Source organism: Trachurus trachurus (genome assembly GCF_905171665.1).
Source record: "Trachurus trachurus genome assembly, chromosome: 6".
In the NCBI taxonomy this organism is placed as follows: Eukaryota; Metazoa; Chordata; class Actinopteri; order Carangiformes; family Carangidae; genus Trachurus; species Trachurus trachurus.
The window spans coordinates 3,521,047-3,538,301 of record NC_139897.1 but is presented as its reverse complement, the minus strand read 5'-3'; the positions used below and the strand labels follow the sequence as shown (position 1 = coordinate 3,538,301).

Genomic DNA, 17,255 nt, shown 5'->3' with positions numbered 1-17,255 from the left:
ATGAAAGACGACGATCAGAGGGCAAGATTTTATTTCCACAAGATAGATATACAAAACAAAAGTGCTGCAAAGTCTGCTATACTCCCGGTATAAAGAAAGCCCCCCCGTGTTAAAATGGACAGAGAAGTGAACAGATGATCCAGAGGGTGAAGCTGCTCTGCTCCAGGTGGAGGTCTGGCTTCAGGCTGCCTGGCCCACTACCTGTGTCTACACTGAAAGCGCAAAGAGGGAAGCATCAAAACCAGTCAAAGCACTTAGCAGGCAACTTCACACAGAGACCTATGACCTCGAAAAAAAGACAGAAGGACAGTGTTTTGTGAATTTAAACACATTCTGAAGCCTTTGTACATTTTACTCTTCTGTCTCTCAATCTGCTCTTGATGAAAAACATCTCCTCCTTTTACCTGAAACCTTACAAATGAACTTTTAAGCCGCTGTGCAGTTCACAAGGCAAATTAGAGAGAGTGTGGAGTGATTCTTGTCAAATTAAAAAAAGATCCAGCATGTGCGTCCCGTCCCTGCTCTGAGATGACGTCTCACTCCTGAAACAGTCCAAGATGAAACTGAGACAGGTGGGCATGATCGGATTATTTTGAGCAGAGACGCTTCTAAAAATATCTAAATGAGGTTTTCGGCGTTGCTGAAGGGGAGAGTGTCAACACCTCAAATCAAACACCCAAAACCAAAAATAAGAGATCAGGCAACTTCACGCTACAGAGTTAAAGACATATCTCTAAACTACTGTCCTTCAGGCACTGTTGGGGGAAGCGCCTAAGTAAGCACCTGCATCCCAAATAAGGCGTTCAAAGGGAAAAGACTGAAGACAGGCATGAGAAAAAAAACACAGACAAATCCGAATAATAACAACGACAACAAAAAAGAAAGAAAGAAAACAAACAAATATCGTCCATTTTGACAATGAGAAACACACGTTGTCCTCTGTTTTATACAAAGTTTATGAAGTGGTTGATGGACAGATCTGAGGAAGGAAGGAGACCATTGTCCGTTAGTGTTTAAGACATGACGCCATATTTACCGTCAAACACCGAAGTGGAAATGGATGATTTTGTTGCAATAATTTACATGTCTCCCTCCTCTCTACAGAACCGTCCATTTAAACCATTTCTCAGACAGATCCCCCAAAAAACTTAAAAAGAAAGTGTATACCCATATCTTTGATATAGCCTTCACCTTATGACAGGGGTTCTCCCATTATAATTATCACAACTGATCAGCAAAACTTCCATTTTTCATCTTTGTTCATTATATAATGTGTAAAATGTTTTCTTCTTTTTGTACAAAGCATAAATGTAATGTGTGTGTTTTGGGAAATGCAGGGCGTAGACACAGGAGAGGTGGTGGTGGTGGTGGTGAAAAAGGGAGAAAAGGGGAGGAAAAGGGAGGAAAAAAGGGGAAGGTAAGATGAGATCCAATGGGGAATTAGAGGGGAAAATAGAAATGGGAGTAGAGACGGATCGAAACGGGAAGGTGAACAAGAGACAGAGACTCATCCCTCCTCAGGTGGTATTTCTAGCCGTTGTGTCTGTGTATTTATAGAGCAGGGGGAGTAGTAATCAATAGCCTCATTAAGTCCTCCCGGTAGGAACAGTTCAACAGAAACACACACACACACACACGCACGCAGCTCCTGTCGCCGTCATAAAGCACGTCTGCTTCCACGCAGCTGTGAACCCCGTCAGCACAGCTGGAGCAGCACTCAGTTCCTCAGAGCAGCCAGACTGGAGGGAGGAGGGGAAAACATGGAGAGAGGGGAAAACATGGAGAGAGGGTTTAACTGTTTGAGCTTTGGTGAAATTATATAAAAGCCACGTGAAGCCGGGTCCCACTGTTGCATCTCGCATAAAAAATAAAGATTTAAAATTATGTAACTTAATGAAAGATAAAAATCCACTAAAAAGCACCGCAGACATTTAGGTTATATCAAACAGCTGAGAGAGAAAGTCAAAAATAGAGCTGATTTGTTAAAAACATATTTAACATATCAACAAAACACATTTTAAATATATTATATATATTATTTGCTCTTTTTTTTTCTAAAATTGACAAACTGTTGTAACTACTGTGAAAAACCACAGTTCATCTGACCCATATCTCTACACTGCAGCCTCCTCCTTCTCTCTTTGGGCTTCTCCATTTGAGATGGACACAGTTTATTTGTCTTGGTCACTCATGACTTTGCAGACACAACAATGATGTTCTCTGTCTGTGTGTGTGTGTGTGTGTGTGTGTGTAGATATAATGTATAATAGTACGTTATGCAACTCTCATGCTCTAACTGAAAAACACGTGCCACTTGTCAAGAGTGATACCAGGTTGGGTTGATGGTGGGAAGATGTAGCTAAAGGAAACATGACATTGACACACACTGACACAGTTATGGGATGTCACATACAATGATCAGCCACCATATTAAGATGCCTGACTGGTTTTAATGTTGAGACTAAGTCGAGCCACAAAGCTGCAGACTACTGATGGTTCAGAATAAAACTGCTCACATGTTTCGGCCGATCGTGACTGTGTATTGTCTTGTATTGTGTCAAATCTAGACACTGGTCCTTACCGTCGAGACAGCTGGTCCTCCCTGTCTTGGCTCCGTGTGCTCTCTCCACCCAGCGAGGTGGCTCCTGCTGGCAGCTGGTTGAGCTGGTCCATCACCTCCAGGCCGCTCTCTTCTGCTATCTGGTGAATCAGATCGTCCACCTGCTCCTGAGGCGTGGTCAGTGTCATTGCCGAGCTCATGGAGTCTTCCATCACCTGGTGTAGGAAAAGAGAGGGATGGATTAGATGAGGGATGGAGAAAAGGAAACTCAGGCTAGTGAGTGGACTGATTATCTTTTCATTGGGAGTTTTTAAAGGGGACATATTATGCAAAACTCACTTTTTCATTGTTTTAGTATGTGTATTTGCGTATCCGGAGTGCCTCCTCACCCCTTAATCGTCAGTTTTGACAACTACGTCAATATTTTGTAAACTGCCATAGTAAGAAAATGTGTCTCTTAACAAGCCGTTTTAATTTCACCCGGCTTATTACATCACAAGCCGGGTGATGTGAATATTCAAGCCCTCGCTCCCATGGTTACCTCAGCTACCAGAGCAAAGATTCTAAACCAACCGTTTAGAGCAGGGCTGTGAAACTGGTGTGTAGAGAACCAGCTGTGCTCAATCTTTTGGTTTTTCTGACCAAAGCATGTTACTAACATTACTTTTAGACATCAAGGTACCATGTCAAGAAGCAGAAATGAGCATAGGGAAAAAGAATTTCCCTAGAGGGACAATAAATGTCTAAAAAATGAAAAAAATTAAAATAATATGTCCCCTTTAAAGCCGACGACGTAGTACAAGCGCATAGTGTGCAGTCACTCACTGAGGTGTGGACGTCGAGGTTCTGTACTTGAGTTTCAAACTTATCCATAACTTGCGAGACCTTCTGGAGGTCCATGGAGTTCAGAGCTTTGTCCAGGGCCTTGGTCACTTGGCCCATGTTTTTAGTCACCTGAAGGAAAAGAATGAGATACATTTATAATATATTCATCTTATTCTGGAAAGACAAAATAAGCCTTGAGCTTTTCAAAATAAAAGAAATGGAAAAGGGTAAAAAAGTTGCTTCTGCGTTATGAATGTGAAGTTAAAGCAGATATCAGTGGAATGTTTTTGTTAATATAAGTCCTAAATAGTCCTATTTTCCGTCAGCAATCACTTACATGAAGTATTTCAGCCTAAACACGAGTCTCTCCGTCACTCTGCTCTGCTGTAACCCGAGGAGAAAATTTTCCTTGTGGGATACAAGTGTTATCCAATGAGGAGAGAGAACGGCATGAAGGGCTGTGTGTGCAGCCAAGGGATGCGCGTGAATGTGGTGACGTAGCACGAGGACCAATTGATGCCTGACAAGGGCGGGGGCTGCTAACTCATGGTGCGTTCAAAGAAACTCGTACTTTGTGTTTTTCCTTCCTGTGAAGTCATACCAGTTCGATCTGGTACGAGTTCACGGGTCGGAAGTTACGAGTGGCCGTTATAGGGAACTTTCACAGACAACAGGATGGTAAAAACACGAGCTACGGGTTACCTGGAACGCTACCAAGTCGTAGTTGTGACTTGAAGCTGTAACTTACGGTTTCAAAAGCCTGCCTTGAACGCAGCATTAGCCGAAACGGCCGTGAAGCTGATATCTGCTTTAAGGGAGAGCATGTGTTAATGAGATGCACACTGGAACTTACTGCCTTCATGGTGACCGCAGTCTGGACTTTAGAGGCCACTGCATCCACTCGTGACGACATGCGCAGCCAATTAAGACCTTCGTTCTTTTTCCGGATGGCATTCTCTGCATAAACTCTGGCACATTCCACGTTTTTCTGTTGCAAAGCCTGGTGACAGAGACAAAGAGAGAAGCTGCATCTGCAATTCACCTTTTCATCATTTCATCCCAGTCCCATAAAAGGGCAACAATAAATAGTGTAGTAACAGAAAAAACAATAAAAACATAAAAATAAAAAGATGATAAGACGAAGTGGCAGATAGATAAATCAAAGATCAGTATTAGCAGAGTTTGGGAGTAATTAGTCTAAACAGCTCACATGTGTAATGAGGCAGTAAAACCAGAGTGAGCACACAGTGAGGGTGAAGCCCTACAGAACCGTGTAGAAGGAGGAGGTATATGAACAGTTCTGGGGTCAGTGAGACACTTTGAGGGGGAAGTTGATCAACTGATTCAGAGCAGCTATGGCTTTGGTATGGAAGCTATTCACTGTTGATTGATTGATATCTTTATTTTGATCATGTAAACGACAATGTAAAATAAATAAGATAAAATAATAATATAATAATAAGGAAATAAGTGAACAGCAAAAATGTATACACAAAAACAAAAACACAAAACATCTCATAAGCAACGCAGTGAGCGAAAAGGAGTAGGAAGGAAGAAGTATAAACTTATCTAATCCTACCCCTATAATTTTAACTATATGTTCTAATTAAAATCATAGCACAAAGACATACATTTATTATTTAATTCCTCTATTACACTATGTACCATTTCCTGCTACATTTTAATCCAAATAGTAAGCAAGCAAACACCTTGTGTGAATTATTCAGTGCATCTCTGGAGAATCATTTCTTTATGTCTCTTTTTAAAGATGATTACATTCAAAATGTTTTTGATTTCAGTACTCATATTATTCCACAGTTTTACTCCACAAATGGTGATACAGAAACTTTTCTTTGTTGTGCGAGCTCTGCCAACCTTTAGATTTGATTTCTCTCTTAAATCATAACCGTGCTCTCTTTCATGAAACATTCTCTGAATATTTCTTGGTAGCAGATAGTTCCTTGCTTTATATAATACTTGGGCTGTTTTATGCTCCACCAAATCAAACAATTTTAGAGTTTTAGAGATTTCCAAAATAAGTCATTGGTGTGTGTGCCCCATAATCAACCCTGTGAATAATTCTCATTGCTCTTTTTTGCAGTTTTTTGCAGTCCAGTATTGTTGGGAGAAGTTCCAGACAGATGATAAAACAGGTGTGTGCTGGCCCAGTTTCTAGGGCGGTGTGAGCTGTAAACATCCTCCAGGGCTGGGCGCTGTGTCCCAAACATATTCTGTGGGACCGGACAGCACACAGTGATGCAGGATATGTTAGGACCCTCTGTGTGCAGCAGCAGTAGACGGTGACCAGCTGCTGTTTTCCAACAGCTCTCTTCAGCATCCTCAGGAAGAACATCCATGGCTGTGTTTCTTTACTGGTGCAGTGTTGTCAGTGGACCATGTGAGCTCCACTGAGACAGCGATGATGCCCAGCAGCACGAAGATGGACACACTAGCTCTAGCACTTGCACATCGGCGGGCTGAGTCATTGTTGTTGGAAATCCAACCCTGTCACTGTTATGTTCCCTGCAAACTATACAGCAGTGTTTGCGGTAAAAGCAGGAACACAGAGTTGTGTGAGCAGAGAATAGGCCTTTGTACACTCGGGGTGTGCCAGTATGCTCCGACAGGAAGTTCAGGATCCAGTTACATAACAAAGAGCTGAGGCTGGTCTGATGGAGCTGAGTATTCAAAGTAGGGCTGCAGCCTGTCTGTCCAGGTGAGTCCACACAGAGACATTTATCAGCTGGTTTTTATCAGTGGACTGGACCAAACTTCATTATTGCTGATAATGGCAAAAGGATGATAGCTCTTCAGATTTCTGACATTTGGTTTATTTGGTACTGTCGCCATGGTGACTGCCTTAAGGCCGGTCCATTTCCCAGTATGATCAAAATGGTATTTCCTCTGTAGTCTCTAAGTACACAGCAGAGTTTCCCAGTGATCACATAACAACTTAAGCTATTAACCATTAGCCATTAAGGAAACAGTGACACATCAATTTCACAACAGGCAAGGTGCATGTTGTTCAATGTTTAAGTTGTATTGCCCCCTGCTGACTGATGTGTGCCAGTAGTATAATCTATTGATAACAAAGTTACTATTATGAAGTTGCAAAACTAATAAACTAACTGAATATATTGATAAATATAACATAGACTAACTGTTATATATTCAAACTGTAACCAACTGGAATGTTTTACATTGTTTTATGTGTTCTCATGTAAAAAGGAAAACCATTTTTACATTTCTTTAAAATAAGTCATTGAAATGCTTATTTAAATGTATCTTTCACTAGTTTTATAAGATGACTAGAATACAAAGAAAAAAAGCTTTATAATATAATATATATATATTATATTTGTTTCCACACTGCATTTCAATAATTGAACTCTCTGTGTTATCTATTCGTGTATTTTGTTTAATTCACTATGTAATTAAATCTTATTCAATCGTCTTTTGTCTGTTTTGGGGTTTTGTATATGATGTATAGTCTGGAAAGAAGAAATATGGGGATGACACCAGCCACACCCAAACACTGCCAGCTCCCCCTCCAGGCCAACTGCAAACTGCAGAGAAGACGCCACAGAGTTTGTAGGTGACATGAATCTGGTTGTTTTACATACCGGTAGTTCCTTTATGCTAAAGGTAGAAGAGTTACTGTAACAGTAAATTACAAGTCTAACTGGTGGTTGCGATAAAACATGTACAAATAGAACAATCCACTTTTTCACTCTTCCCATTAGTTTCTTTTATCTGCTCTCCACGTCCCTTTACACATACTGTGGCTTGGCCTTTGTTTTTAGGTTACTGTTTTGGCATTTTGCCTTTCTTAGAGAACAGAAGTGCTGATGGAAATGATGTAGTGAGAGAGATGGAACAAAGAGCCAACACGTTGCCCCTGTGGTTTGGCCAGTTCACTTACCTTCTTGACCTTGGCCTGCTCCTTTTCAGACTCCTTCTCTGCCTTTTTGGCTAGTCTCTCAAGTTGCTTGGAAGTAAACTGTAGGACAAAAAGAGAAAAATCATAAAATTAATTATTCACATCACTTTTACTAAATTATATCAAGATGATTTGGACTCAACATTTTCCCAGATACATACCTTTAACTGGAAAAGTGTTTCTGTGGAGTAACAGTGAGAGACAGAGTTAGGACTAGTGTGAATACATTACACATTACATATCTATTACCAGCTCTACATTGTACACAGTGTCTGGTGAGTTTGGCTTTTGATTCTCTGAAACAGCTGGCAACCTGATAAAAAGCTTTATTGTCTTGTCACAGAGTAAAAAAGTAAGGAGATGTGTGTAGATCTTAGATGTACCATTAACTTCTGACCAACTGCATTCATGATGAATGTTTCAAACACAAGATGAATGATTTGCTGATTATTACATTGACTGAATATTTAACATCTCTTAGGTCCCTGTTTATCCCTGCCACAGGCACCACCCACTTTGAAATGTCTAATTTGGACCTTAATGATAATGGACACATTACATTTCATGTCAGATTATGTGTAAATTGGATCTAGGGATCCAAAAACTAATACATAACCTTAACCAGTAGAAGATATTAGCTAAATTACAGAAGAAAATATACAGTAAACTCTAACAAAGAAGGGCTGTTACAGTCAATAAGTTACACTATTCCGTCCAAGTGTAATACTATACATTTTTATAGGTTACAAAAAAAAACAAAAAAACTATCAGTCAAAAGTGTTTGTATTTCTGTAAGTGTCTAGATGTGTCTACGTTTGTCGAGGTTACACAAGACCAGTTTTGAACGCGGTGTGACATTCCCCACACATTATTAATGTGCTAAGAACAGCCTCTGTGGCAGGGTTGGTGTAAAATGTTACATGAATCTGAATTTCAAATGTATTGTCAATCCGGCAACGGACTAACAAAGAATAAGAAAACTATTCTGACAACTAAATCTAGCTAACCGCCCACCTGAGCTAACAAGCTAACGTAAGCTATCTGTCTTTAGATTGATGGTATAGCTGAAAAAACAAACGGTCACAAAGTCTATCAAGACGCCTCTACAGCTGTTAAAATCCCACATACCGTCCATGTCAAGACGAATATTAATTCAGGTGATCACAGGAAAATTATCTTCAGCTCCGTAACAGGCTGTTTTTATTTGTTTTGATTTATCCGAGTATCCGACGCCGCACTTCCTGGTTTAAGAATGGTCACGTGACCTGAATAAGGATTCCTCTTCTTCTTCGTCGCCTGGCAACTTGTCGAACTCTGCTCAAGGTAAAACAATGGCGCCGTCTTCCGTCACATAACAGAGCTACGTTTAAAATCATTATCATTCAATGTCCAAACCAACATGCAAGTCAGCGTTGTTTACGTAAGTTCGTTTTTTACTTGTTTTACTCGCAGTAAATATTAGTCATATTATTAATAATTGTTCAAAAAAAAAAATCCACTTTTCTTTTCTCTCAGCAAAAACTAGGTAAATAAATCGGCGTTTGTTTTAGATAGGCCTACTGGATAAGGCAAGGCAAGGCAAGGCAAGGCGATTTTATTTGTATAGCCCGTTTTTACAAAGAGTTTGTCTCAAAGGGCTTTACATGGCATCATAACAACATCCTCTGTCCTTAGACCCTCACATCGACTGAAGAAAAACTCCATAGAAAAACCGGAGAAACCTCAGGGTGAGCAACAGAGGAGGGATAGATAGATAGATAGATAGATAGATAGATAGATAGATAGATAGATAGATAGACAGACAGACAGACAGACAGACAGACAGACAGATAGATAGATAGATAGATAGATAGATAGATAGATAGAGAATACTTTATTCATTCCTAGCAGGGAAATTCAAGATATCACCCAGGACGGACATACGTGCAATAGATGTTGTTACAGAAAAGAAAACAGTTTGCAGAGAATGCAATGCAGAGTTGTAATAAAAATATTCTAGAGTGTTAACTATTTCACTGTAAAATAATGCTCGTATTTTCTTTTGAAACTGCCGGGTGTCAGTTAAAAGCTGACTGTGTTTCAGCAACACAGGCAGTGGATGTCTTTTTTAAAGATGTTCAGTGGAGGGGAAAAGGTGAAGAAGAAGCCCTGTCAGAAAGAGGAGGTGGAGAAACTCATTGAGAGAGAGGAGCTGCTGATGGATAAGAGAGAACATCTGAAGAGGAAGATTGACCAGGAGCTCCTGTTTGCCAAGAGGAACAGTAGAACAAACAGAAGAGGTGAGATGTGTTGAAGGAAGTTCATACACCCATTGGCTATATGTTAACCATTTTAGGCAAGCACAGACTTGTTAAGAAAATAATATGTCACCTACAAGTACATTATTATGACTTGAAAGAATAAAAAGAGGTGAATTTAAAAATTAAACATTGGAGATGTGGACATGGAAACAAGGAAGACATGGAAAATGGGGATAAAAAATTGTATAGTGGATGCAGTATAAAATGGGACTTCCCAATTAATCGCAGTGTAATCAAAATCACAATAGGGTCAAGTGCAATAACTAAATGTAAACTGTGTCACAACATTGTTGTGCATTGCTAGCCCAATAGGTAGCCTATTAGTTTGGCTAAGGGTCATGTTTGTTTGGCACAACTCAACAAAAAACACATACTTTATTACTTTATTTTTATTTTTTTATGTGAAAATTAAAAGCAAAAATGAACATAAAATAAATGAAATTGCAATCACAGTATTTGCCCATAATTGCTATATGATGTGATTTGCATATCTTGCAGCCCTAACATAAAAAATATTCTAGTAAATTGGGATTAAGAAGCTGCTTTTTCTGGTGTTTGCATCAATAGGCAAAGGGCGTCTCTGTTACTAATATCACCATGGTATTTATGGCTGATACCACCAGACGGTGTTTGCTTGTACTGTAGCTAATCTAGCAAATTAAATATCTGACTGTGGCAGGTTACATGAAACAGTCATACGCACTGAGAACTTATTTCGTTTTTCTGTATAACCAGAACTTTTTAGACCAAGACTTCAGTTTTATCTGTTGTTGTTTGGATGTGTTATATAGCCTAATGGGATACAGTGTTATGTGTGTTGTTGTTTTTTTAAAACTATTTTGGTAGTCAGTTGACTAGAATGGGAGCACTCTCACTCACTTCTTTTTTTGCTAATAAGTTTTTGCAAATGAATAAATCTAACTTGGGAGCATTTGAAATCAAGACACTTAATCACCTTAGTGAAATACACAGATTAAAGGGGAAATATGATATAATGTAACATTATCTTACAGTTTTGTCTTACTGTATGTAAATTAGGAGCTTTTAATCAGCTGTGCCACCTTTAATATTATTAGCTCCACTGCAGGGCTGGTGAATCCTCACTTATCCTGAAAACTAACAGCAACAAATATAGCTGCACATAAGATAACACTGCTTAAGATCGATGTGTGTGATCACTCTGACACTGTTGTTGTGTTTGAAAGTTCCCACGTTTTTCTTTTCACTTTGTTGAGTCAGGCACAGTCCTGCTCATATACAGTGTCTGCCCTGCTCTCTTCACAGTGGCTCTGCAGGCGCTGAGAAGGAAGAGGTGGTACGAGAAACATCTCAAGTACATTGATTGTGCCGTTAAGGCCATGAGGTCTCCCCAGGAACACATGTAAGGAGAGAACTGTCAGCACAGGAATTTATTTGCATTAATGACACAAGAATAGAGAATAGAATAGAAACAAGAAGCCAAGCATAATGTCAGCAACTTTGTGTTGATGTCAGAATTTAATGCTTTGTTGTATAACTGACATTGCTTTGTGTGTGGTTACAGAGATATTGTCAACAAGGTGAACGACCTGATCAGAGACATTACAGAGGAGCAGGATGTGCCAGACACCCTCCACACATCTGTGGGCTTTGGAGTGGAATTTGATGAGGTACCATGAACAATGAATTACCTTTTGAGTGTTATACATACACTAGTTTATTAGAACTGAATAGACTTCATCATATTAGATTAGATTTGTTTTATGCCTCTGCAACTACGACAGTCAGAGCTGGAGCCATGTTGTTTTTAGGTTGTCCATCTGTATGTCCCATTCTCATGGACACAATATCTCAGAAATGCTTGATTAGAACTTCAAAGCTGGCACAAATGTCTACCATTCTAGTGGTTAAAGGTCAATGGTAAAGGTCATGGTGACCTCACAACATGCTGTGTTGGCCTTATGAATGTGATATCTAAAGAACTCTTAAAGGGAGTCCCTTCACATTTGACACAAGGGTGAACTGGTTCGATTCTAGAAGTCAGACAACCACCAGGAGGTGATTCTACTTATATCTAAATATCTGAATCATTGTTATTTGGATTTGTGTGTGTGTGCATGTGTGCAGGATGAGCTGCTAGCTGAGCTGCAGAGGCTGGAGAAGGATTTGGATGAGAGCGTCTTTGAGGAGGACAGAGTGGAGAAAACAGTCCCTTTTCCCAAAGTGTTGTCCACGTCACCACCTTCCTGTCCTGGTGAGAACTGTCCAACGAGGAACGAATTCTAATTGATTAAGTTCATAAAGCAGAGGGCGGTCGGTTACGTCAGTGATCAATATGAAATCAATATGAAGCCTGCAGCAGCAGATTACACATACACATGTGTTTAGTAGCGCTAATGTAGTAGTGGACAACTTAACAATAACAACAAGGGGCAGTTCGCTGTAACATACTGTACATCATTTCACACAAACCCCTCACGGTTTGTTGTTTTTTCTTCTTCGAAGGCAAGACGGAGGAGGATGAGGTTGAGGATGATTTAGAGTATCTGCGGCGCTGGGCCAATGAACCTTCTTAAACACAACAACAGCTACAACACAAGAGAGGGGGAAGTGAAGGATTTAATAAACAGGCAGCAATGAGACTGTATCGTTCCAAATTGTTTTATGATTGTATATTAACCTAATGCAGTGCTTTCTATGAATTTAATTATTTTAAGTGTACCACTAAGAACATGTCTTAAATGCTCTTTGGGGTCTGTAAAACACAGTGCTGACTACCCTGTTTATTGAGTATTTGATTCAAATTGTTCACTGTAACAATGAAATAACCAACAGGAGATAATGATCTGAACACACGAGATCTACAAAATGAGAATTACTGTGGGCTCTAGCCAAAGTACTTGTACTCAGTAGAAACCTCTTTTACTTGTCCAGATCTTCATTATAGTTTTATACTTTTGAAATTATGTCCTTATGATATTCAGTTGTAATGCTTTTATGGTTTGATTGGTCACTCCTTTAGCGTTTACCTGGACAAAAGTTACACTCCCATCTGTAAGACCACTCAGATTGCAGCATCAATCAAACCCTCAAGGGAAAGCTTAAAGGGATAGTTCAACATTTTGGCAAATTGGCCCATTGCCATAATCACTATAGTCATAGCAGTAGGTTAGTTACTTTTATTTGTCGGTGCAAGCTATTTTTAGCGGAGCGGAGCGGCAGGCTGCTCAGAGCTAAGCTATGGAGGCTAAAGGAATTTCTTGGTTTCCCTCATCAAACTCATCAAATACACAATCCACAGCACCAAAACGCTCTGGTGACAAGTTGTGAGCTGCACATTCACCACACTATGAGATAATAACGGAACGTTATGAAACGGAGCCGTTTTCGAGGTAAATACAGGGTAAATACAGAGTCTGCTTGCTGAAAAACTGTCCCTGAACGCAACACGCATCAGTGGTTTTGCATGAATTTACCTCTAAAACAACTCAGTCTGGTAACGTTCCGTTATTATCTCATAGTGTGGTGAATGTGCAGCTCACAACTTGTCCACCAGAGCGTTTTTGAGTTGTTGGATTGTGTATTTTAATGAGTTTGATGAGGGAAACCAAGAAATTCCCTTAGCCTCCATAGCATAGCCCTGAGCAGCCCGCTGCTCCGCTCCGCCGTTCTAAGAATAGCTTACACCGACAATTAAAGGTAACGAACCTACTGCTATGACATAGCAATTATGGCAATGGGCCAATTTGCCAAAATGTTGAACTATCCCTTTAATTCCCACAAACACTAAAATCAACATGATCATTTTAGAAATGACAGTTTAATATAAAAATCCTATGGTTATCCGTTTGGTCTCATAGCAACATATACTGTGGTTTATGTTGTTGCATCACAACAGAACAAGAGCTTGCGCCTGTTGTCCCTATTCACCCTTTAAATCCAGTACCTCTTACTACTGATGAGAGCGACTGCACAGGATTAGTGTCCCTCAACCAGACAGCAAGTGACGGAGACAAGGGGGAGGTGGCAAAGGCAAAGACAGGACAGCTGGCAAACACAGGAGCCTCATGCATACCACAGACTCTAGCTGTGCTGTAGCATAGGTAGACTGACCAAAAAAATGTGAGCCCCATGTATGTGGAGATATACGGAGTGTGCCACCGCTGAGTGAAGACTAATGGGGTCTGGAGCAAGCCAGAACGAAGACTCAGGTAGGGATGAACCTCCTCAAATCATCAGTAGAAACTTGGTAGAAACTGCATCAGTAAACAGTGATAGAGTACAGTGACATTACTGACTAATGGTTCAACTTGACAATAATTGTGCATAACGGTGTAGAGAAGAGAGATCTGTACATGGGAGTGGGACTGATACAGTTTAAACTTTATTTTGTTTGCTATAAGACATCAAGTAATTCCTTAATGAATGAGACGCGGGGGTTTATGAACACTGGAGGAATTTGAAAATGGCAGCACCGTCCTGAGAACATTAGGATGTATCTTTTGCCAGATGTTAAACACATTTTCTGCCTTTATTTTTGTATAATTAATGCAGATGTGTGTTTAAGTTGTGCCACTAAAACAGCTACAGAAATATCACAGTACATGGAAATCTACTCTAAAATGTGCTTATGATGGTGTTGGTGTGTACAGTTTGCAATATCCCTTTGCTCTCTCATCTACTAAGATACAGTTGTGTTCATCAGCTGAATATATTAAGACATGTACCTGTTGCCGACCATTGTGTCTAGTAATTATTGTTCCTCGGCAGAGTAGCCTATGATGTGGACACAGCCCTAACACTCTTAAGAAATTAGCGCAATCCAATTTAAAAGGTGTCGTTGCTCTTCATAACAAACACTATGATCAGACACCCAAGCACACACATCCTTGTCTTACTGTATTCATGGGGACACAATGCATTCTCTAGTCTCTTAGTCAGCAGTGAGTTCACCTATGTTTCTGTGTGCGGCCACTTTCAAATAGGTAAACCCAGGCCCGGACTGGCCATCGGGAGAACCGGGAGGTGTGTGTGTGGTGTGTCTGGTACTTGCTGCAGTCGCGGTGTGTGTGTAGCGAGCGCCGAGCAGAGAGGGAGAGTCAAGGCTTCGACCATTAAACCATGGACCCCAACCCGGGTAAAAAAAAAAAGAAAAGGCGGTGCCGAGAGGGAGAGAGAGAGAAAAAGAAAGGCGCTGGAGGAGGATGCGGCCAAATGCCTTAAGTTGACAAATTTATTCAGCCCCCCCCCCCCCAGCCAAGATACCTCTGCAAGTAAGTTATCTAAAAAACAACAACAACAACAACAAAAACCACTGGTTCTTGTCAGAAGACTTTGAGGTCCAGGGACCTGGGTCCTTGAGGCTGTACACTTTTACACAGTAGGCTCTAGGCTCTGGCCATGAAATTAAACAAGCCACTTTTTTATTTACTGTTATCATTCCATTATTATGTATATGAATACAAGGGCGAATGAAGTGAGACATAGGCTACACTATCTTACTGTATGAACTATAGTGTATGGAAAAACACTGTAAGCATATGTTTGCTATTCAAAGGTGGTGATGGTGATGACACGAGTCCTGCTGGTACTTCAGGAGAAGCCAGTGCAGAGCAGTTGGCAGAAGGTACAGAATCATTTCTAGAGCAACAACATGCAAGTTGCAGACATAACACCAACAGGCACTGCCATTTGACATAAATGGCTCTCATTTGTAATACGGTAATAGCTGCCATTCTATTAAGCACTAGTGGTGTTGAATTTTGCTGTCTGTTGCTGACTTGCTGTTATGTATCCCAGCCCTATATTAGAATATGAGTCAATATTATGTGATTGCTTATTAGGAACTATACTCTCGGACTGTATTATACATTGCATCTATCAGTGCGTGCATGTTCTGTGAACATGTATTCAAAGGCTGTCCCCTCATAGCTGATTAATTGTTTGATTTGGACTTTGTTGTCTTTGTTTATTAGGTTATATTGTAGGCTACACATAAAAATATATATATGTGTGTGTGTGTGTGTGTGTTCGTGCGTGCATGTGCGTGTACATGCGTGCCAATGCATGTAGGTGTGGGCGTGAACGTGCGCATGTGGGCAAGGCCAGGGTGGCCTGGTTACATGACTGACTCCTGGCCTGAAAAAGTCTCCCAGTCCGGCCCTGGGTAAACCAGACAGTTTCAGACAAAGTATTTAAATTTTAAATTGTTATTCCCTTGGGCCAGAATTAGTATAATGCATAATGAAGAGTCACATTTTGCTCATGCACTTTGATGATACCTGCAAGTGTCTCTTGCCTCTTTCCTTACCCCTAACTCTAGAAAACAAGATTGTAACAGCTATTCAAGCTTGTCCAGCATTTTGGTTAAGCTCGCCTGGCCAGCAGTTCACTCCTAGGGCAAGGATGCTCCAGTGTTTACTCTTGTGAGGTCCAAATATAGCAGGCAGGAGCTAAAAATAGAAGCTGTGGAACTAGGAGTGGGTAAACAACACGTTTTATAACTTTACAGGGGTGGTGACCTTTTAGTGTTTAACAGTAGCCAAAACAAAGAAGTTGTTTTATTGAATGATTTGCTGTATGAAGCTACAGTTTGTTCAATAATGCATACAAAATGTCCTTGCCCATCATGAAAGCAGCCTTTTGGACCCCCTTGTGCTGTGTATTTGACTAAATAAAAAAAATAAAAAATAAAATAAATATTTTTTTCTCCGTCTCAGCTACAGAGACGCCCCCCTCCTCACAGTGCAGCCCTGAAGCAGCTGAGTACCCCCCACGTCCACCTGCCATCCTCATCACTGCTCCGTCACGAGAAGACGTCCATGCTACACCAACCACCATCACTATAGCTGATGCAATCAAAGAGCAGAGGCCTTCTACCACACCGTTTGTAGTGGGGAAGAATCTTCCACAGTCCAGACACTGACTCAAAATGACCTGCCACAAAAGGTAAAGTGATCAGTCAGAGCAATCCACCTTAAAACCAAAACACACAGCTGTAGAAGATGTATCACAATAACCATAATATCTTGGCTACAACTGCACACTCGTGGGTAACATGGTTTTGTAAGAAATGCAGTCTGACCTTGAGAGGGAATAAAGCTCAGCATTAATGTGTATCCTCCTACATTATGTGCAATTAGAGAGATTTCTAGGGCCTTTAAGGGCCCTAAAATCCTATTTTCTAACTTCTCAGGCTGAGTAATGCGGTTCCTCTTGGACCCAGAACTTTATTGGAAAGTTACAACAGTATTTCACACAGCCCATAAATGTTTTGATCTTGTCTTTGCACTTGTTTTTAAAATGTGCAGGGCTCAGTGATGTCACAAACTTGATAGTGCCAATCAGGATCTAGCAATAGGACCTATATATTGAAAATAGCTGTCAGGCTGTCTGCTGTCAGGCAACTACAGTAGTTCAAATTAATGAAACCACACTCTCCTGTTCCAGATGGAAGATTAAAGATTATTGAGATTAAAGATGGATTAACAGGATATGGAGGTTCAGGTTGACAGGGACAGGACATTTGTGTAAGACCAGGTTGGAAGGGAGTGTGTATGTAGAACAGGTTAATCACATTTATGTGGATACCATCTTATAGAGGTATAAAAGGCAATGAGATGGCGGATGGATACCTTGGTTAAGCAGGCAC

General features: G+C 40.4%; 2 protein-coding genes across 2 annotated transcripts; one reads left to right on the top strand and one right to left on the bottom strand.

The window, feature by feature from the left end:
* Nucleotides 1-1,233: 1,233 nt before the first annotated feature.
* chmp1a (charged multivesicular body protein 1A) lies at nt 1,234-8,599 on the bottom strand. The gene is made up of 7 exons (XM_083973082.1): nt 8,454-8,599; nt 7,487-7,506; nt 7,308-7,385; nt 4,239-4,385; nt 3,386-3,514; nt 2,582-2,775; nt 1,234-1,739 (listed from the first exon to the last, which is right to left on the bottom strand). The coding sequence occupies exons 1-7, from the start codon at nt 8,458-8,460 to the stop codon at nt 1,718-1,720; spliced, it is 597 nt and encodes a 198-aa protein (XP_083829208.1). The 5' UTR covers nt 8,461-8,599; the 3' UTR covers nt 1,234-1,717.
* An 839-nt stretch (nt 8,600-9,438) lies between these two features.
* Nucleotides 9,439-16,529, top strand: LOC310987282 (charged multivesicular body protein 4b-like; the record flags this gene model as incomplete). Its single annotated transcript, XM_083973472.1, has 6 exons — nt 9,439-9,604; nt 10,910-11,006; nt 11,169-11,274; nt 11,732-11,858; nt 15,162-15,230; nt 16,324-16,529. The coding sequence occupies 6 exons, from the start codon at nt 9,439-9,441 to the stop codon at nt 16,527-16,529; spliced, it is 771 nt and encodes a 256-aa protein (XP_083829598.1).
* Between the last annotated feature and the right edge of the window lie 726 nt (nt 16,530-17,255).